This window comes from Echeneis naucrates, chromosome 13 (genome assembly GCF_900963305.1).
Source record: "Echeneis naucrates chromosome 13, fEcheNa1.1, whole genome shotgun sequence".
NCBI lineage: Eukaryota > Metazoa > Chordata > Actinopteri > Carangiformes > Echeneidae > Echeneis > Echeneis naucrates.
This window is the reverse complement of record NC_042523.1, coordinates 1,644,726-1,663,473: the sequence shown is the minus strand read 5'-3', so window position 1 is coordinate 1,663,473 and position 18,748 is coordinate 1,644,726. Positions and strand designations below refer to the sequence as shown.

At 40.9% G+C, this 18,748-nt stretch overlaps 3 protein-coding genes across 5 annotated transcripts; 1 reads left to right on the top strand and 2 right to left on the bottom strand.

Annotated features, from left to right (window-relative positions):
* Positions 1–1,108: 1,108 nt before the first annotated feature.
* Positions 1,109–4,902, bottom strand: spcs2 (signal peptidase complex subunit 2). Its single transcript, XM_029517925.1, has 5 exons — positions 4,802–4,902; positions 3,527–3,610; positions 3,108–3,268; positions 2,474–2,608; positions 1,109–1,900 (listed from the first exon to the last, which is right to left on the bottom strand). The coding sequence occupies exons 1-5, from the start codon at positions 4,841–4,843 to the stop codon at positions 1,714–1,716; spliced, it is 609 nt and encodes a 202-aa protein (XP_029373785.1). The 5' UTR covers positions 4,844–4,902; the 3' UTR covers positions 1,109–1,713.
* Positions 4,903–5,692: 790 nt separating this feature from the next.
* Positions 5,693–11,971, bottom strand: rnf169 (ring finger protein 169). Of its 2 annotated transcripts, XM_029517909.1 has the most exons (6): positions 11,597–11,971; positions 10,698–10,768; positions 10,147–10,233; positions 9,937–10,037; positions 9,559–9,649; positions 5,693–9,249 (listed from the first exon to the last, which is right to left on the bottom strand). In XM_029517909.1, exons 1-6 carry the CDS (start codon positions 11,913–11,915, stop codon positions 8,122–8,124), a joined length of 1,797 nt encoding a protein of 598 aa, XP_029373769.1. In that variant the 5' UTR covers positions 11,916–11,971; the 3' UTR covers positions 5,693–8,121. The 2 variants fall into 2 exon arrangements, with proteins under 2 accessions (XP_029373769.1, XP_029373770.1); XM_029517910.1 differs by lacking the exon at positions 10,147–10,233.
* Positions 11,972–12,484: 513 nt separating this feature from the next.
* On the top strand, positions 12,485–15,679 carry lipt2 (lipoyl(octanoyl) transferase 2). 2 transcript variants are annotated; one of them, XM_029517923.1, is made up of 4 exons: positions 12,485–12,549; positions 13,382–13,720; positions 13,800–13,926; positions 15,199–15,679. In XM_029517923.1, the coding sequence occupies exons 2-4, from the start codon at positions 13,412–13,414 to the stop codon at positions 15,456–15,458; spliced, it is 696 nt and encodes a 231-aa protein (XP_029373783.1). In that variant the 5' UTR covers positions 12,485–12,549; positions 13,382–13,411; the 3' UTR covers positions 15,459–15,679. The 2 variants fall into 2 exon arrangements, with proteins under 2 accessions (XP_029373783.1, XP_029373784.1); XM_029517924.1 differs by having other exon boundaries at positions 12,499–12,549; positions 13,406–13,720.
* Positions 15,680–18,748: the final 3,069 nt, after the last annotated feature.

The following is an 18,748-nucleotide window of genomic DNA, read 5'->3' as shown; positions in this document are numbered from 1 at the left end:
GTTACCGTTACTGCTCACGTACTATACGTCATTTACGTTGGCCTGGATATTAACCAATATATCCACCAGGGGGCAGCTCAGAGTTCAAGGTTTATGACAACAATTACAAACATGGCGACTGTGGAAGAGGTATTGTTTATCCCGGTTTCCGGGCAAAGTTATATCATATATGTGCTTAAAGTTCCTCACCAAATCATACAACCTCTCTTCGAAAAGTTCCGCCATTGTTATTTCTTCTTCGTGACTGGAGCTCGGTGACATATCAGGTAGTGACAGCAACAATGCCCCCACGGTTTCCGGTGGTACTGCTCCGTATCCATAAGCCATATGGAAATGTGCAGAAATACGGAAAAAAAGGCTCCAAGCGTATCCGTATGTGTATTTAATGTTGAGTATAAATGGGCCTTAAGGAGTGGATGACGGCCAGTGGTAAGGATCAGCTGACGATCGATCGCCATTTTTCTCTTTCGTCCGGGTTGTTCGTAGCAGCAGTGAAAACCCGATGGACTAACTACCGTTTAACTTTTGGTTTATAAACTGCTGCTATACGGACTAAGCGCCAGGTACCTCTCTGGAGTCGGAGTAAACTGTGCGGAGCACTTTTTGAGACGCCATGTGAGGTCATCTTTTAAAGACGAGTCGCCATGGATCTCAAGGCAACCAACTACGCTACTTGGACTTCGACGGCAACCAGTGACGCTCTTTGTGCTTCACCTTTGATTTTAAGTGGTGAGGTGGTGTGGTCACCTGCAGTGACTTACAGCATTGTGATTGAAAAATGTACTTTATTTGGAAGGAGCTGGGCTCGTTTTTTTGAATTTTGATTTGAAATATAATTGAACCTGCTGAGTAATAAAACTAATAAAATGTTTTCAGCTTTTCAGGTGGTTGTCAGTATTTCTTGTGCAGTTAACTATTGAGACACGAACCAACCAAGCTGCTGGATGTACCTGACGTGTCACTGCCCAGCTCAAACACAAACCTTACTGAGACTGTTGATGATGTGAGGGACAAACCATTAGAGACCAGTACATAGCTGGAGAAATAGCACATGCCATCCAGCAGATCCAACAAGGTTTCTAGACGGACAAACAGAGGTTAATATTCATAACGTCCTGGTTTGGTTAAGTTGTCTTTTTAATTTAATAATGATTATTGAACTTAAGAGAAAACGCTGGCGAGGGAAAGGCAGTGGAGACAAAGCTCTGACGACCACTGAGCTGTTCAGATTTCACTTCTGCAACAGTACACAGTACAGACACTTTCAGCTCTGAGGAGTGAATCAGCATTAATGTGGACATGGTGAATGAGCCGAGTCAGAATTAAAAACACTGAGATTACATTTATTTTTCAAAAAACACACTGGCATTATAGGTCCTGATCACTTGGTGAACTGTATTAGTTTTCTGACTTGTTCCAAAGGAATTCCACAACTGAGCACCTTGAACACATGCAGTCACATTGTGATGTGATGTGATGAATACATGGTCACATCGTGGTCTCATATCAATATCACCCTGATCTGAAATAAAAGAGGTGGTGGATTAAACTGAGCTTGAGAGAGCTGCTGTGTAACTGGGTGTGATTAGCACCTCTCTGCAGGATATTTGCAAAAACTGAACCAGTAAAGTAAGTTAAGGAGGAAAACACTCTGACCTTCCCCTCAGTATCAAAAACAAACTACAGCTGTGGTTGGACGGGCTGCTTCCTGGCTTATTTGGTCTTCTTGTCAGTGGCCAGTGTGTCATGGAGTTTGGACACACACTTCTCAAATTGGTCCATCACCAGCGTCCCATTGTCATCAAAGAAAGTTGACACAGACATGGTGAACTCTGTTTCCCTCCAGTTCTTCAACTTCCCATCAGTGAAGGAAATTCTCAGGGTGTACTGATCATCAAACCTGAAAACAGACACCGGATTATCACCCACAGGTCACTGCTCTCCATGGACTCACAAGTCATCAAATGTCTAAAACAATAAACACGATTCTGACTGAATACAAAAAAGAATGTACATAGAAAGATTGCTTAGGCTCACATGTTTATATACCATATACAAGGGACGACAGTAGCTAATCTGCTACAACACTGGCTGCAGGTAACAGGACTTGTCACTTGGTTTTTCTGTTCATGAAATGTGGTCCATTCATTCAACATGCAAACCAACGGTCGTGATTTCCAGCCGCTGCTACGCTCATTTTATAGTCACAATATTTGTTTGGCAACATGTCCAAACACAAAGCCTAAACTAGTTTCAGCTGTACATGTGAACAGAAGAGAAGTGTCTATGGAGGAAAGAATCGCCACACCCACTGCGTGGGTTAGTACAGAAGACTCAGTTTCTAAAGTGTCTAAAAAAATATCTGTTAATGTGTCAACACTGCCTGTCTGTGCCAATTAATTTTCAAAGTGTGGCAGGACCAGTGGATAATCAACAGTGACAGAAGGCAAAAGTCACATGGCTAGAGACCAACCGTTTGAGAGAGGAGGAGAGCTGCCAGATGTGGTCTGGATCCATGCCAGCTGGATCTTTCTGTAGGGCTACCAGGAAAATGTTCTTCTCCTTGTAGGAGGTGTACAGAGTCAGGATGCCCATCATGATGAAGTATGTGATGGAGGCTTAGTTAAAGAAGATGGAGGGCACATCAAACTGCATGCAACAAACAGAGATCACACCATTGATCAGTCTTGAGCTGTTGGAAGTAATTTTAGCGGGACTTACACATGGACTATTAAATAGAAAGTAGCTTCAAAGACTGACTGATAAAGATTTGAACTCTGGTAGCCCCAGTCGTTATATCTTCATCCACAGTTTCTGAGGTCTTTGTTGTAGGGCCTGGTTCACATCAGATGATGTTTATCTAAGTGTGCGAGTGTTGTCAAAGTTGATGTGTCTATGAAAAAACAAGCATCAGTCTGGTTTCAATGACTGAGTCCAATGAGCTTCTGTTTTTATTTTTGTCATTTTAACTTACATAAAGATCTGATCTTAGTTAAGGAAAGTGATCCACATCCTGTAACAGTCCCCTACAGTCTGAGTCTGACCTGGTTCAGGATCAGAGTGAACACAGGTGAACGCCCATTTTTTTTGGTGCTTTTGAAGGATATGAGATCACACAGCAGGCGAGAACCGGTCTGGATTCAGGGAATGGGTGCAGGTAGTCCCAGACCAGAGCCAACATGGCGAACAGACAAGAAACAGTACAGATCAACAGACGACCATCTACCAGCCGGAAGTTCTCCACATACCCATACTTCTCCAGCAGCACCTGGGGAGGGGGAGGTAAATTAAAATGCAAGTTGGTTCAGAACAACATCTCTAGTCATCACTGTCTGCAGATCATCGACAACCTAAACAACCTGCTCTTGACAGGAGAGAGCAGAGCTCAGGAGGTCGGTGTAGGAGTAAACTGTCTTTAAAGTTTAAAGACATAAATACACAGATGATCAGAGGAGACCTACAACCTTACCACTAGATGGCTCTAAGTCCCTGAACGTTCAGCACCTGCAGTGGCTGAAGATCAAACCTTTTTAGCTGCATCATCCAGGGAGTTTTTCACTGCAGCTCCATCCCATTTATCGATCTTCACTGGTTTCTCATCAATCCTCCACTAAAGACATAAAATCAAGACATAATTACCACCAATATCAGCCTGATTGTTTTTGTTGTGACTTTAGGTATCAAAGAAATTTGAATGACTAAATTAATTAATTTCTGTTCTTAGTAATACTTAAGATAGATTCATCAAGTTATTGTTGCTCTTCAAACAAAGTGCCTCATTCCTCAATTTAATGATCAGCTCTGACTTTGATCAGCCTGATGAAGTAAATCCAGATTTCTCTGCTGAAAATGGCACCCAGCTACTGTCACATTACACAATACGAATGTTTGACCTATTAGGTCATGTAGCTTTTGAAAGTCAGAAAACAGGTGGTGAAAACTGAGGACAGAAGTGGATAGTAATGATGAATTATCCTTGTGTTGCAAAAAAAGTCTGATCCACCCAGATCAAATCAGTGTAGTCTGATGTAAAGCTAAATTTTACACCGCATAGAAGGAGGTCAAACAACTTCCTCCACAAAGACCTTTCAGCTGAATAAACACCTCTGTCAAATTGTCCATACAATCGAAACATTAGCACTGAGGTATAACATCAGAGAGAGGACGGCCCGACTGTCACTGAATGTGATCAACACAACGTCTGCAGGTTCAGATAGGGATGATGGGCGAAGGGGACAAAATGCATCAGTTTGAGTCGGACTTATCAGCGGAGGGATTCTGCCTAATTTATGAAGAGGAAGTAAAAACATACTGCATTTGTTCGCAAATCTTTTAGTTACGATCCCAAACTGTGGCCGGTGAGTTAATCCAAGACTCTTTGAAATACCAACCATGTTCTGTGGTCTCAAAATGAGTCTGTTTTGGTTTTGATAGCTAAATAAAATTCAATCAATAATTTTCTTTAGGAAGTTTGGTTTAGCACGTCGAGCAGTCTAACCGTATGGAAACAGGAAACCGAAGAACCGTTACAGTTTAAACTCAAACGGACTCTTTTATCCATTCCAAACTGTATATCAGATTTTCCTCATTATCATCTATTGGCAATTTCTGTGCAAAATCATTTTTATTCAAAGTGATTTTAATTTTACCCTGTTAGCGTTAGCCTAGCTCGCTAACAGCAGCTCCCATTCTGACTGAACGCTACGTGCCCAGAGCCAACACTCCATGAAAATCATGAAAAATGCATAAAATACGAACCAGAGTTTATATAGAACGCTGACAGCGAAACATGTAAGCTTACTTTCTCCAGCAGTCCACTCTTGCCGTTCCTCACAGCAGCCATCTTCCCCTCCGCTACAAACACGCACCTGTGACCTGGACGAATCTGATTGGCTTTCGGCACAATTTGAATGACCAACGACGTCTAACGCGTTCGCGAGGCTACGGGAGCAGCAAGCGAAGTCTTAGAAGTCTTAGAAGAATTAAAGACGCATGATGCTGTACCGTGACCTTGGTAGTCTTTAATTACAACCAACGACATGACAGTAAGATGTCAGCGTAAAGTCAGATGTAACTTTAGTCTCTCCCGCTTCTCTTCCACCAGTTGATCTCTGACAGCAGCTCCGACTGCAACAATGACTACTCTGTCTTGTCCTCGTAACACTTGTGATTTTATTCCAAAAAGATTAAGGTGCTGAAGATGAATTGAAAATGTATCCATTGAGAACTTGTTTGCGAATGAACCGCAATTATTGTAAACTATAGTCTCGCGATATCACACAAATCTCGTAAAGTCTCCTCCTGTGAGACTCCTTCGAGAAAGATTCGTGGAAAAATGTTGCATTTTCAAGGTTTTGGAGCACTGATGTGTCATGAATTTGTCTCGTGATCCCATACGTCATGCCCAAGGAGATGTAAATGTGAAAATGTGTTTCCAATACACTTTTGCGATATGCGTCTGTATTGACACGTCTGCAACACCAGCTCATGAAAGCGTGGAACCTTTTTTTGCGATATTTCAGAAGTTTTTCGAAATGTAGGTGCTTTCCATTATAAGTGCTTTATTGCGATGTTTAGGTTTTGCACATTTTTCAGGGTAACTGAAATACTTAATACCGAGTATCACTCTCACACACGCAGGCTCACACACACACGCACGTTAAAGAGAACAGGACAAAGTTGTCTGAGGTCTTTTACTTTTCTCAACATCTCTCTCATCTCAAAACTGTTACCATGGTCGAAGAGACACTCTTCTGGTCATTTGGCACTCAGCATTAACTGGCTCACCAACGCTGCTGTCGGACTGTATCAACTCAAGAATGAAAGCTTTCATAAAACTTTATAAAATGTGCATATCAGTGTTGTACACAGTAAAGCTTGTGTGGCATCAGTATAAAAAAAAGCCCTTCAGCTCCATCAGAAATACAACAAATACTCCGCAACTTTCAGAGATTCATAATTAACATTCACTCACTCAGAAAAATGTGGCTGCTTAGAGGACATTAACTCCAGTGGTTTCTGCACATTTCAGAAAGCAACAACTCAAACCGATAGTTACATCATAGTGACAAAATCAATCAGCTCATAGCTGCTCCAATAGGGTAATGACTGCAAAAACAAAACAAAAATGTATCTGGAATGTCAAGAAATCATTATCAACAGGTGACAGGTTCAATCCCTATTGATTTTACTTTGGAACAATGTAGGAACATTTCAACAGGGTTAACCCTGACCCATTAGTTGCACACAACCCTATTGTTTTACGCATTTAATTCCCTAGTAAAATAAATTCACAAGTCATATCTTAGTCATTTTTCCTGTGTGCATGTTGTTTAATGAATTAAGTCAAAGTCACCAACATTTTCCTGCCGACTTTTATACTTTAATTTCACCAATGCTTGTGGTTTTAACAGATAAAAAAAAAAATTGGCCATTTTTTGGAGAAGCCAAAAAGCCTTAAACACCTGGAAATAGCACGCTAAACAAATGTGACACACAAAAAACAAATGACTTTCCATTTTGCCTTTTGAGCGTTTTTTAGTATGAGTTAGATATAGTCTGTTAGCATTTGCAGAACTCACTAAAAACACTATTTTCAGTGCCTTTTCCTCCATTTTGCAGTACAAAACTTTATGATGCTTAAATCTTGATTAAATACTTCCAATATTAGACCTACCTAGTTAAGTCAATTATTGATCAACAATAAACATCATTATACTCTGACACTACTGTTTAGCCTTTTTGATCTGTCTGCTGTACATTTAATATTTTGGGTTTTTGATACTGCTTGGAAAAAAGATGAATAAGAGACATCAGTCAGAAAATTAACTGATCATGGAAATTGTTAGTTTCGGTCTGACTCAGTTTTTCTTGCTAAATCTCTGTAGCAGTTGAAGTATTAATCATAAACCAAGTTCAGTTTGGTCTGAATGGCTTACACACCTGATTTGAACTGACATTAGCTTCACGGCTCTGGATTGGTAACTTTTATTGCCTAACTGAGGCCTTGACTCTCTACCAAGCAAATGATGTGAATAGGGCTACTGTCTTTAAGGTCTGACGCCTGCATTCTGTGGTCTTTCAGCTGTGTTCTTAATTCCTGACCCCCAAAACAACAGAGCTTGTCCAATGACATGATCTCTCTCCTGGAGAGAACCATCCCTCTACATTTGCCCCCCCTTACAGTTAAAAAAAAACAAAAAAACAGCAATGCCAACGAGCATCAGATGTCTTGGAGAAAACGTCACCCACTTTAAGTTGTTGAAACCTAAAAAACACACACACAAAAAAGAAGAAGGAAAAAAAAACAAAACAAAACTGAAAATACTCAAGACTGGAAGACAGGCAGCAGCAGATTTGGACCAGTAACCGTCCTAGGAGGAGCTTACATATTTGATGGTTATAATAAAAGTCCCATCATCCTCAGTTAATCAGGTTTATGGTAAAAAAAGGTCTGCATGCAATCAGTAAAAGGCCTCATAATTTATCAAACATTTATAGTCACCACATTGTTAGAACCAGACCAGGTTTAGAGCCCAACTGATTCTGCTTCCTCCACTGGTACCAGTACATGAAGGTTTGCTGACCATTCAACTCCTCACAGAACTTACCGCAAATAAATATTTGTTTGCTGTGTCCATAGGCTGCAATGAACTCGTTAGTTTCTGGTCATATTAGCAGGATAAAACTGATTGCTTACCTGAAATCCTTTCTTTATTTCTAATCTATACAACAATCATTTTATTTGAATGAATATTAATTTTTAGTCAGTCAGGCATCAATTAGGTTTTCAGATGTTTTACTGAGTTTGTTTCTTCTGTCTGGTCTCTGGGTAGACCTATGGGTGGATGTGGTTTAGTTGAACTGTGGAGATGTTTGACTTTACTCTGGTCCTTCAGATTCTGTTGCTCTTGAAATAAAAACATTGCCTCTGTCCTGGCTAGTTCAGGGTTTGTGATTTGCTGGTGAATAGACAACGTCTGGAAGAAATTACTGAAAGTCCAGGTGCTATTGAGACAACAGTCGTGCAGAAACATTCATACTTCAAGAAAACTTCACCTTTTGGCGCTTTGCATATATGAATTTCTCCTCCTTTGTACTGATTCAGCAGATGGCTCCTCTCTAGTGCTTCTTGTTGATTCGTCGGGATCTCCTAAGGCCACACCTCCTGCGGTTCTGGTTGGACATCCAAGACCTCAAAAAGTACTTGTCAGGGCTCCTCTTGCAGTTGACAGTCTGGTTCTCCAGGTCGAACTGTCTCTGCAATTTCAAGGCAAACACCCGGTCCTGACGCTCCTGCTGAATCCGACAGATATAATGCTCGTCAAAGGCCTCCTGGCTGATTGGCCGGCCCCTTTTCAAGTCAGAGTCCCAGTCTGAGTCCAGGTGTTTGGTCTTCTGCTTCCTCTTTTTGCCCCGCCTTGAGGTAGACTGGTTGGTGATGCTACTGTCGGATTCCTTCTTGGAACTCTGTGAGTCCGTTGGCACAATTTTACATGATTGGAAACCAGAGTTCTTGGTGTACGGCGAGAAAGATTGCTTTCGACTAAACAATGCCCCCCCGCTGCAGGATTCAGGAGTGCCAAGTGAAGACTCAAAGCCCGTACCTCTGAAAGTTGCCTCACCACTGTAGCGGATCGCAGGAACTCGGATCGTTACAGACTGTTTCTGGAAGTTTTCCATGTCTCCAGATGGAGGATCAAACTTCAGCCTCCTCCTGTTGATTGACTTAACTCCATCTCCTGAAGCAGACTGGTAGGTCTTTGTGGTCTCATCCCCCGCAGCAGTCTTGTTGTGGAGCTCTGTGATGGGGCTTGTCAGTGTCGCCTTGGAGTTAACTTTCAGGCTTTGGCGATCTAGCTCAATCTGCTTCCACTTCTGCAGGACAGCAGGACTGGCCTCGTAGGTGGTGGCCTTATGTAGGCCACGGGTCAGATTCCTGGGGGTGGACTTGACGATGGTGGGCTCCATCAGACGGCCATCCGGGAGCCGTTTGGGTGGCGTACATGGCGAGCACACAATGGGTTTGAAGTGGTTGAGCTCCTCCGAGATACTGTCATTGCTCTCAGGGCTGACTGAGCGTTCGGGCCGGGCTGGAGGGAGGACCAGAGGAGTAAGCAATGAGGACGTTGATGTGACTACAGCTCGCCAGGTAAGCCGCCGGTCAGGAGCAATGATGGGAGCTGAGATGGAGCGACTGTTTTCGGAGGAGAGAAGAATTCCTTCTGTGTAGCTGTGACTCATACCAACCTGATACAACACAAGGGCAGTGAAAAGATCTTCAGTACATGAAATTCACCAGCTTTTATCATATATTGAGCTATTGGGCCTGATGATGAAGCCTTTCAAATGTCTTTCACATAATATAAAGCATAGGGCATCACCAACATGCTGACCTATCATTGCATCACCAAATAAACTGTCGTGTGGGAGTGAGATGGGTGGGGTCTATCTGAACACCTTTGGATAGGTTGGAGCAGCAGAGATGCAAATACAGAATAAACAACACTGGAGCTAGGAACATGGGTCCTATACATGTGTAACCATCTGAGGTTGTACCCAGTCCATTGCGGCCTGTTGGGTGGTGCCCTTCAGTTTCCCTCCACTATCCTCCACCGGGTCAGTGCAGCTTTGACTTCTCTGAGAACCACTGGACAAGATAAACACAGGTGGAGCAATCAGACTGTTTCAACAGCATTTTGTTACTAAACACTAAAAACTAGAAAACAAGGATTTTGGCGTCCAGAAGTGGTGATCTTAAGGACTCCTCCTGGAGTTTATATATATATATATATATATATATATATATATATATATTGAGCTATTGGGCCTGATGATGAAGCCTATATATATATAGAGAGAGAGAGAGAGAGAGAGAGAGAGAGATATATAGATATATATAAACCTCTTCTTGATGAAGCAACTTTTTAAGCTCACCCATTAACAGCTGATGAGTTTTTGGTTTTCCTGATGAAGGCGGAGATGTTTCGGACTCTCCTACTGATTGGCTCCTCATTCTCTGAGTCTGACAGAACCCCCTGAGGAGAAAAGAAAAAAAATCTCTAACTTCAGGTAAAAAAAAAAAAAAAAAAAAAAAAAAAAAAAAAGAGAGATCAAAATTTTGCTGGATATTGTATAATAAGCCACAATCTTCTCATCATGTCGTACTGTATCATCTATACAGATCAGAGAGTTTCTTCTCCTTAGCTCTTCTCTGTTCTCAGACAACAACAGCTGCAAGAGAACCATTACAGACAAAATATAAACAGACCAGATCATCTGATAAACACATCAATCTTTTTCAAATTCATTCAACCACTGTTTTTGTGTTTTAATAAAAAACAACACTGAGTTGTGGAAATATACACTTAGCATGTATCTTAAATATATGTTAGCTTATATTGAAGGCTGTGATGATTTAATATGACTTTTTCAAACTGAACTTAGTATTTGTCTCAGGTGGATGTAGAATAAAAATATGACAGAGATAGAATTATTTAAGATCATTTATTTAATCATTTTTAGGACAGATGACGGTTGACAGATAGATTGATGATAGATAGCTGAATTAATGATATGTGGATTATAGAAGAACAGATAGGCATTACGTGGGTAGATGAATGCATGGATGGATTGAAGAGTGGTCAGGTTATGAATGGATGATGCTCCTCTAACTAACCTGACATTCACTTACTCACCTTGTGTTTCCCTGTGGGTCCACATAAAACCTCAGCAGCCTTTGGGATGAGAGCAGGAAAGATGAATAATTCTGAAAAGACACAGCCATGTCATGTGTATAAGCTCATAAGGGGGAAAAAAACTAACACTAAAACTATATATATATATATATATATATATATATATATATATATATATATATATATATATATATATACATACATACACATATATATATACATACATATATACATATATACATATACACATATATATATGCACTTTGTATAAAGTGCATCTGTAGTGAAAATAGGGTGAACTGGACACAAAACCAAGAAGAGATGAAGGCGACAGAGATCACCTGATATTGTAGGCAACCAGCTCCTCCTACAGTTGTACAAGTCTGGACAAGTACAAGACCAACATCAGGTCTACTTACAGATCCAACCAAAACTTATAAAGTAACCAATTTTCTGACTGTAGTGAGCAGGTTTCATACCTGTAAATTAAAACGACTAAAATCAATAGCGTCAGTGTTCAGTGTTCACGTGACCCTAGTTACCTCATTGACCTGTGACAAAGTTTACTGTAGGTAAATGTTTCCTACAGCAAATTCATACAAAACTCCATTAGGATAAATCACCTTTTAATTCCGCTTTTAGACTGAGTACAGTAAAAGTCATTTCGACACAGCAGACGCGGTAACGTTATGCTGTGAGAACTAAACCAGGGTCGGTTTTACCTGTTAGACATTACTGCAGTATGCGGGCCTCCAGTGCTGCTCAATTTCAACTTGCAACTTTCACTGACTGCTGTCAAATTCATGTTTTTTTCAGGCCTTTACTGATAAAAACACAACCACAGCGGTCGCACTGCCACCGCGAACGTGAGCTGTAGTTTGCCCGGTAAACACACCGACCTCTCCGGTTGTCGCAGTCCTTCTTTCCCCCCTTGCTGCTGAAGCTCTCGGGGTCAGTTCTCCTCCGGAGCCTCTCCTCACTGCCGGAGTGTCTCCGGACATAACAGAGTGGACAGGCCGGGTGTCCGCAGGGTGGACTGCCGCCCGGCTGAGCCTCTACGCACGCTGCGCACTTCGTCACCTCGTCTTCTGGCGGGCTGGACTTAGACCCTAGCCCACAACCAGCGTCGAGTCCGGTACCGGACCGGGACCTGCCGACAACAGCGCTGGCCGGTCTACCAGGCTGTTCGGCAGACCCTGCGGTCGCCATCTTCCTCATTAAATCTTCTTTCGCTGGTCCGCTCTCAAAACAAACCCCGCCCTGTCTCAGCCGGAACAGCACGGGCTCAGAGTGGACGCGCGAGCATCCCGCCAACCGCGGAGCTGGAACACGGCGCGAGCCTGCTCTGGTTTAATCTTCAAAATAAAACCACACATGCGTACATATATATATATATATATATATATATATATATATACACGAATTTAATCTCATTGTATTTATCGTTGACGACGACATTTTTATTAAAAAAAAAAAAAAAAAAAAAAAACATGATGAAACGACGAATGTAGTGAAATTCAAAGGAATTTCTTAGGAATCATTTTTGCTGCATGTACAATGTAACCAAGGGGAGAATAATGAAAGTCACATAAAGAAATACAAACATTTGTGAAAATGCATTTCAATACCTGAACTTTAAAAAATCACATCGAAACAAATACAATATATATGTATAATATTCACATAGAATGTATATTAATTAACAATTACAGCAATAAGATAAATATAGTTTTATTGTGAAAGGGTTCATTTTTTAAAGCGGCATAACCTGGAAATAGACACCGATTTGACCGTGGAAGAAGAAAAAGCAACTATGGCGGCGCAGGCTTTCTGAAAGGTGAACAGTGGAGAGGTAAATAAACTGAAATTAAACGGATTTGCTATCAAAACTGCGGTAATACTAAAGCAGCTTCACTTTGGATATCCACTCAGTTTTACTCTGAAATTGTGCCCATTTTTACGTATCATAATCCATAAATTCACCGCAGATTTGTGCTTAATCCAACTAAAGAAATTAAATTATGTTTTAAACATAACCAAAAGATGTTTAGGTTTTAAAAACCCTCTCGAACCTCTCTTTGCACTCTCACCTAACAGCCAATATATTTTATAGTACAAATAAATGTTTTCTGTCATATAATTTTGTAAAATAAAAAGCTGTTAGAAATCCTGTTATAAATTCCACTCGATAATTGTTTCTGTTAATTTGACCTGTATCCAACCAATTTATTAAATATCTGATGGATCGTTTAAACTCTCTCGTTTTTTCTTTTTCCCTGCATGGGGTTCACCACACCAAGTCAGCTCACTGACTTGCGTAATTTAGCCACATTTTGTACGCCCAATGCTCTTCCTGTCACAACCCTCCCCGTTTATCTGGGCTTGGGACTGGCACAAGTCTATCAATGGTTTGCGTGAGCTACGTCCCCGGGATCATGTAAAATCACGTTAATCATCGAAAATATTTCGGAACTTTGACATCAAATTACAAATGACTAAGAAAAACTGTAAAATCAGGTCATTGTTGAGACTTTATTATGTTGAAGGGATCATCAGCCTAAGCCTTAGAGTCCTACTTCAAGATATTTCCTAATAGATTAACACAGCAACTTACCCGGTAACAATAAGAAACTAAACCATCTTCACACATCTGATCTACCATGTTGGTTTTGTGTTAATGTCAGGCACTGCATCTGGTGTGATTCCAGTCCCGGATGCAAAGGGTTAAGCCTGTGGTGGAGGTGGTCCACCTCGGGGTCGTTACGTACCAGGAGGCTCTGCGGCTGCAGCAGCTCTATGTCAATAGGCACCAGTCTGGTCCATCTCACGCTCTGCTGCTATGTGAGCACCCACCAGTCTACACTACAGGTATCCGCCACAAACCCTACCCCACCACCATGCTGGACAAACTCTGTCTTCTTGGGGCCAACGTCTATCGAACTAACCGTGGAGGACTCATTACCTTCCATGGACCGGGACAGCTGGTCTGCTACCCAGTTATGAACCTTGGCAGCTTCAAGAAGGTTGGAGCTGATTTATTCTGGATCTCAGCATTGTTCAATGTAATGAGAAATGTTTTTAATTTCAGCTGTGCTCTCTTAGAGTGTTCGTTGGTATGTTTGTGAGCTGGAGAAAACCATCATCTCAGTCTGCAGAAGGTTTGGTATTGAAGCATCAACATCCCCTCACACTGGCGTTTGGGTCGGAGACAACAAAATCTGTGCCATTGGTACAAAAACACAACTTTACAGCCATCTATGTAACTTTATTCCTCAGACCTGTCGACTACAAACATTTCCATCCATATCTGCTCTAACTTCAAACATATAATTTCCCTTTGGGAAATATTTGATGTTATTCTGAATCTGACTAAAGCCAAATTAACAGAGAGACTCCAGCACCATAAATTTCTGCACGGTTCAGATGTGGGTCTTGATCTTACACTTAACATCTCTTGCTTCTCTATGCTCTATGCTTAATAATTTTTAGAGAGCCAGAGAATAAAGCAGTCTTCCTTTTAAAATAATGTTTTAATTCCCCACTGTGCCTTCAAAGAATTTCATGTCTGAACATCACACTCATTCAATAACTTATTGAAAGCAATGTGATCATGAAAAAGAGTGACATAATTGACAAGCTGCAGTTAGGTTTCTGATTGTTTCCTGTAAGAATTGTGGTTATGAATGATGATTTTCTCAACCAAAATATATTGCCATAATTAGACTTCTAAACATCATGTGCAGTTTCCAAAGCACAAATGTTACTGACATTCATTCATTCATTCATTCATCTTCTACCACTTGTCTGTTTCTGGGTCACGGGGGGTGCTGGGGCTATTCCCAGCATACATTGGGCAAGGGGGGATACACCCTTGACAGCTTGCCAGTGCATCACACGGCCAACACATAGAGACGGACAAAGACAAACAACCACTCACACTCAGACCTACGTGCAATTTAGAGTCACCAATCGACCTAAAAATGTGTGGTTTTGGACTATGGGAGGAAACCAACACAAGTACAGGGGAGAACATGCAAGTTCCACACAGAAAGGACCCTGGCCCAGGAATAGCACCTGGTACCTTCTTGCTGTATGGAAACAGCTTTGAGTGTAAGTGTGAATGGTTTGGTTGTCCCTGTCCATCTCTGTGTGTTTCCCCTGCTAGCGACCTGTTCAGGGTGTACCCCACCCTCACCCATTGGCAGCTGGGATTGGTGCAATTACCCCCACAATTCTGCAATGGATAAGCGTTGGAAGATGAATGTCTGAGTGTGTTGTTATCCCGATGAGAATTATAACTTGGTGTGAGGTAGAGCATAAAGAGCTGAAAGAAACAGGGGATAAACATGTTCTCATTAGCAAAAAGCACATTTGTTTGTGAACAACAATTAATTAATTCAAAAATAGGAACAATGAATTCAAGATTTGAAAAAGAAATAAAAACAAAGTAAAACATTTGCACATTCAGTCTGTAGTCACTTAGTCTCCTTATGATTTTCAGGAATCCATTGTGGTCGATACATCACGTCTCATGGTCTGGCACTGAACTGTAACACCGATATGTCATGGTTCCGTCACATTATACCATGTGGCATTGAAGGCAAAGGAGTGACATCGCTCAGCATTGAGCTGCAGAGAGATGTTAGTGTTGCGGAAACAATCCCTCAGCTGCTGGATGCCTTCAAAGACCAGTTCGACTGTCAGCTGATTGATGGACAAATACTCAAAACTGAAGAAGATAGTGGAGGATCATCATTGTAGAAATTCACCTGATGGACCTCATATGATTAAATATGACAAACAGGCTGATGGAATAATGTAATCATTTTCATCTCTGTGTCTTAGGCACTGAAATATGCAGGTTGTGTTTTGCGGGGTCTATTAGGTTTATATGTTTCATTTAAGTGGAGTCCATAAATCCCTTTAACTTCACAAATTTCTTTGAAAATTTGAGAATCTAATAAATGTTTTTTATTGTTTGGTTTTGGAGAAGTAAAACACTTGATTACACAGAATTTCCAAAGTGAGGTTCAAATTTCCAATTTTACAACACAGCCATTTAACTTAACGTAAAACAAAAATTAAGGTGCTGTCTCATAATTCAAATGAGATTGTTTAAATATCTAATGCAGCCGCAACACCAATCCGTCTGTCTATCTCACGCACCATTCTTCTAGCCTTCCTCCTTGAACTGCCACTTTAATGTGGTGGAGAGGTCTGACCACTTGAATGATTCTGGGATTCATATAAACTTTAGTGAGAGAAAGGAATTGAGTTTTCCATCCAAGATGCATGTGTTAGCCCTGCGATGGACTGGCAATGGTAAAAATGTTTGATACTGAATGAGGGAGTAGTCAGTATGGTCCTGAGATCAACCAACCATTGTCAGAACTTAGAACCTACCAAAGTGATATTACTGCACATTAAAAATTGGATTTTAGTCATTAGAACGAATGGGTGAGGTCGATTGGTTATCTGTGTATAGCCGACGTCTTATTTTCAATACCGGAAGTTATCTCGCTCGGTATTGAACGAGCGCTGACTTTCTGAGTGGACGCCGAGCATTTACCGTAATCTCCATGACACGGGCGCAATGGAAGTGTTAGTGATGCTGGCTTGACTCCGCAGAGACGAATGTCGGCTCACTTGACCGCAGTCGACGAAGACTATCAGGAGGCGCATGCAATAAGGCGGTCTGAGGTATTTACCATAAATTCATGAGTTTTCAGTTTATGAATTGCTGGTCTCGTCCGGATATTACGCCTAGTCTGGCATTACTCTTTAATGTGTGGTTTGTTTTTTTGTGCAGAAAGACAGACCTGTATTCAGTGTGTGATTAGGAGCTGAACTGTGTTGTAAGTGATATCCACAGAAGAGGTGGCAAAAATACTCTATATTCTGTACTTAAGAAGTACAGATACATATGTAAAAAAAATACTATGGGAAAAGTATAAGTACTGATTCAACTCCTTTACTCAAGCAAAAGTAAAAGTAAAGCTCTGAAATGTTTTTCAAAGTAAATAATTAAAGTAAATAATTTTTTGTCGTTAATGAAACACGATACATCCTTTGATCAGTGTATTGTAGCTGTTATCAGAATATCAGCTACAATACAAGTTCTCGGTTCTCTCTGTACCGTCCCCTCACTCGACTTCTTCCCGCATATACCCCCTACCACCACCACCACCTTCCCTCTCGTTCGTCACTTCTTTTACTTCGTGTCGTCATCTGTGGAGGTTTAAAAAAAAAAAAAGTAACGAGCCTGTTTTTACAATGTAATGAGTAATGAAAAAGTCGTCAGAAAAATAAATACTCAAGTAAAGTACAGATACCTGGAAAATCTACTTCACTACAGTGGACCTCAGTGACTTGTCACCTCTGGTCCACAGAAGACATCCAAACACTGGCTACAAGCTAATGCGTGGTCATCTGAAATGCAAGAGGTGTGCGTGTTCCAGATAATAATGTGGCCACGATGTATAATTTATATTCACTTCCACACACTCTGCAAGGTGTAAAATGTCTTTCACCAACTCCAGAGAAACTTGAAGCACATAGTCCATAGCCACAATGTGTCCAGACCAAGGACACAAGGAGGACTTAAATGCAGTACTGAAAGTTTATTAACAAAAAACGCTCCCAAGGAGGAAAGAAAAAATCCATCAATGCTGTAAAGTAAAAAACAAACTCAGAGACATGACCATGTGGCAGGAATCAGACAAGACAAACTGACAACATGACAAGGAGACAAGGGCTATTTAAACCTGAGGTAGGGGAACACAGGTGACACCAATCAGGGGCAGGGTCGGTAATAACATAGGAAGGAAAACACACAAAGGGAGGAAGTCAGGTTCTGAAACAAGAGGGAAAAAGGTGAATGCAAAATAAAATAGGAAGTGAATTACAGGACTTGGACATGAGACTTGACAAAACATACACCACTAACAAATTTGACGAGACATACAATATTTTAAAAGATTTCCAGGCTTCTGAACAAGGCGATCGATTCAGCTCGATTCGCGTTAGCGTCACCCCTGCCCAAAATGTATACCACTCAAGTCAATAGCTTCTTGTTTAACAACTTTATCTATTTGGTCCAAAAAATAACAATCCTGGGCACTGTGATAAACATTTTTTTTACATTTTAACAGTATATTTTCTTGGTGATTCTTGTGTTTTTTTAATTCCTAGCTTGTTCTCGTACCCAACGCGTTTTCATTTTGTTCCTGTCCTTTGTTACCTCTTCAAGTTTATTTCTCATAGCTTTCATCTCTCTAGAATATCTTGCTCTTGTTTTCTTTCTTTCCCTTTCTCCTGCTGTATCCTGCCTACTCCAAGCTGGCTCATGTATAGCCTAATCCACTGGACTGTCTGGGGGAGTTTCTGGGTGATCTGAGCCCTTTCGCTTCTCTTTTCCCTTTAATTCAAATCATTGATATCTTTTTATCTTCCCTTCTTCCACCCTCTTCTTCCATCTTTGCCTTTCCATTCTGAGGTATTCCTCCTTTAACTCTGCCTCACTGTCTATTTTCTCTCTCCTCTTCTTCTGATATTCCCTGTTTCTTCTCCTATCCTCCACAGAGAGCTACTGCCTAGCCATAACTTCCTAAAATACATAAAATCAAACTTGAGTGTAATGACTATGAAACTGGGGGGAATTACAGTGAATGTTAGATTTGGCTACACGTTGTCATGCCATTTTCATTTGGCTTTAGTCATTGGAGATGCATAGCCTACAAGGGATATTGTATACTATGAGCAATGTAGGTAGGTAATAGGTGCACTATGTGCATCCCAAATGACGTAAGCCAAATGAACATGGCATACTGGTAAACTGAGAGAACTAATCCCCTAGGGTTGGACAATATGGAAGAAATAAAGCGGGAAATACATAAATAAAAATATAAAAGAGAGAAACATTACAGGTCATATTTATTGTGATCAACAATTATATTCTAGCCTCCAAAAGGACCATTTGGAGGTCTTTTGTCACCACCGTCAGGTTTTCTGACAGTGGTGACAAAAGCGTACCCTTTCAAAACAAAACAGAT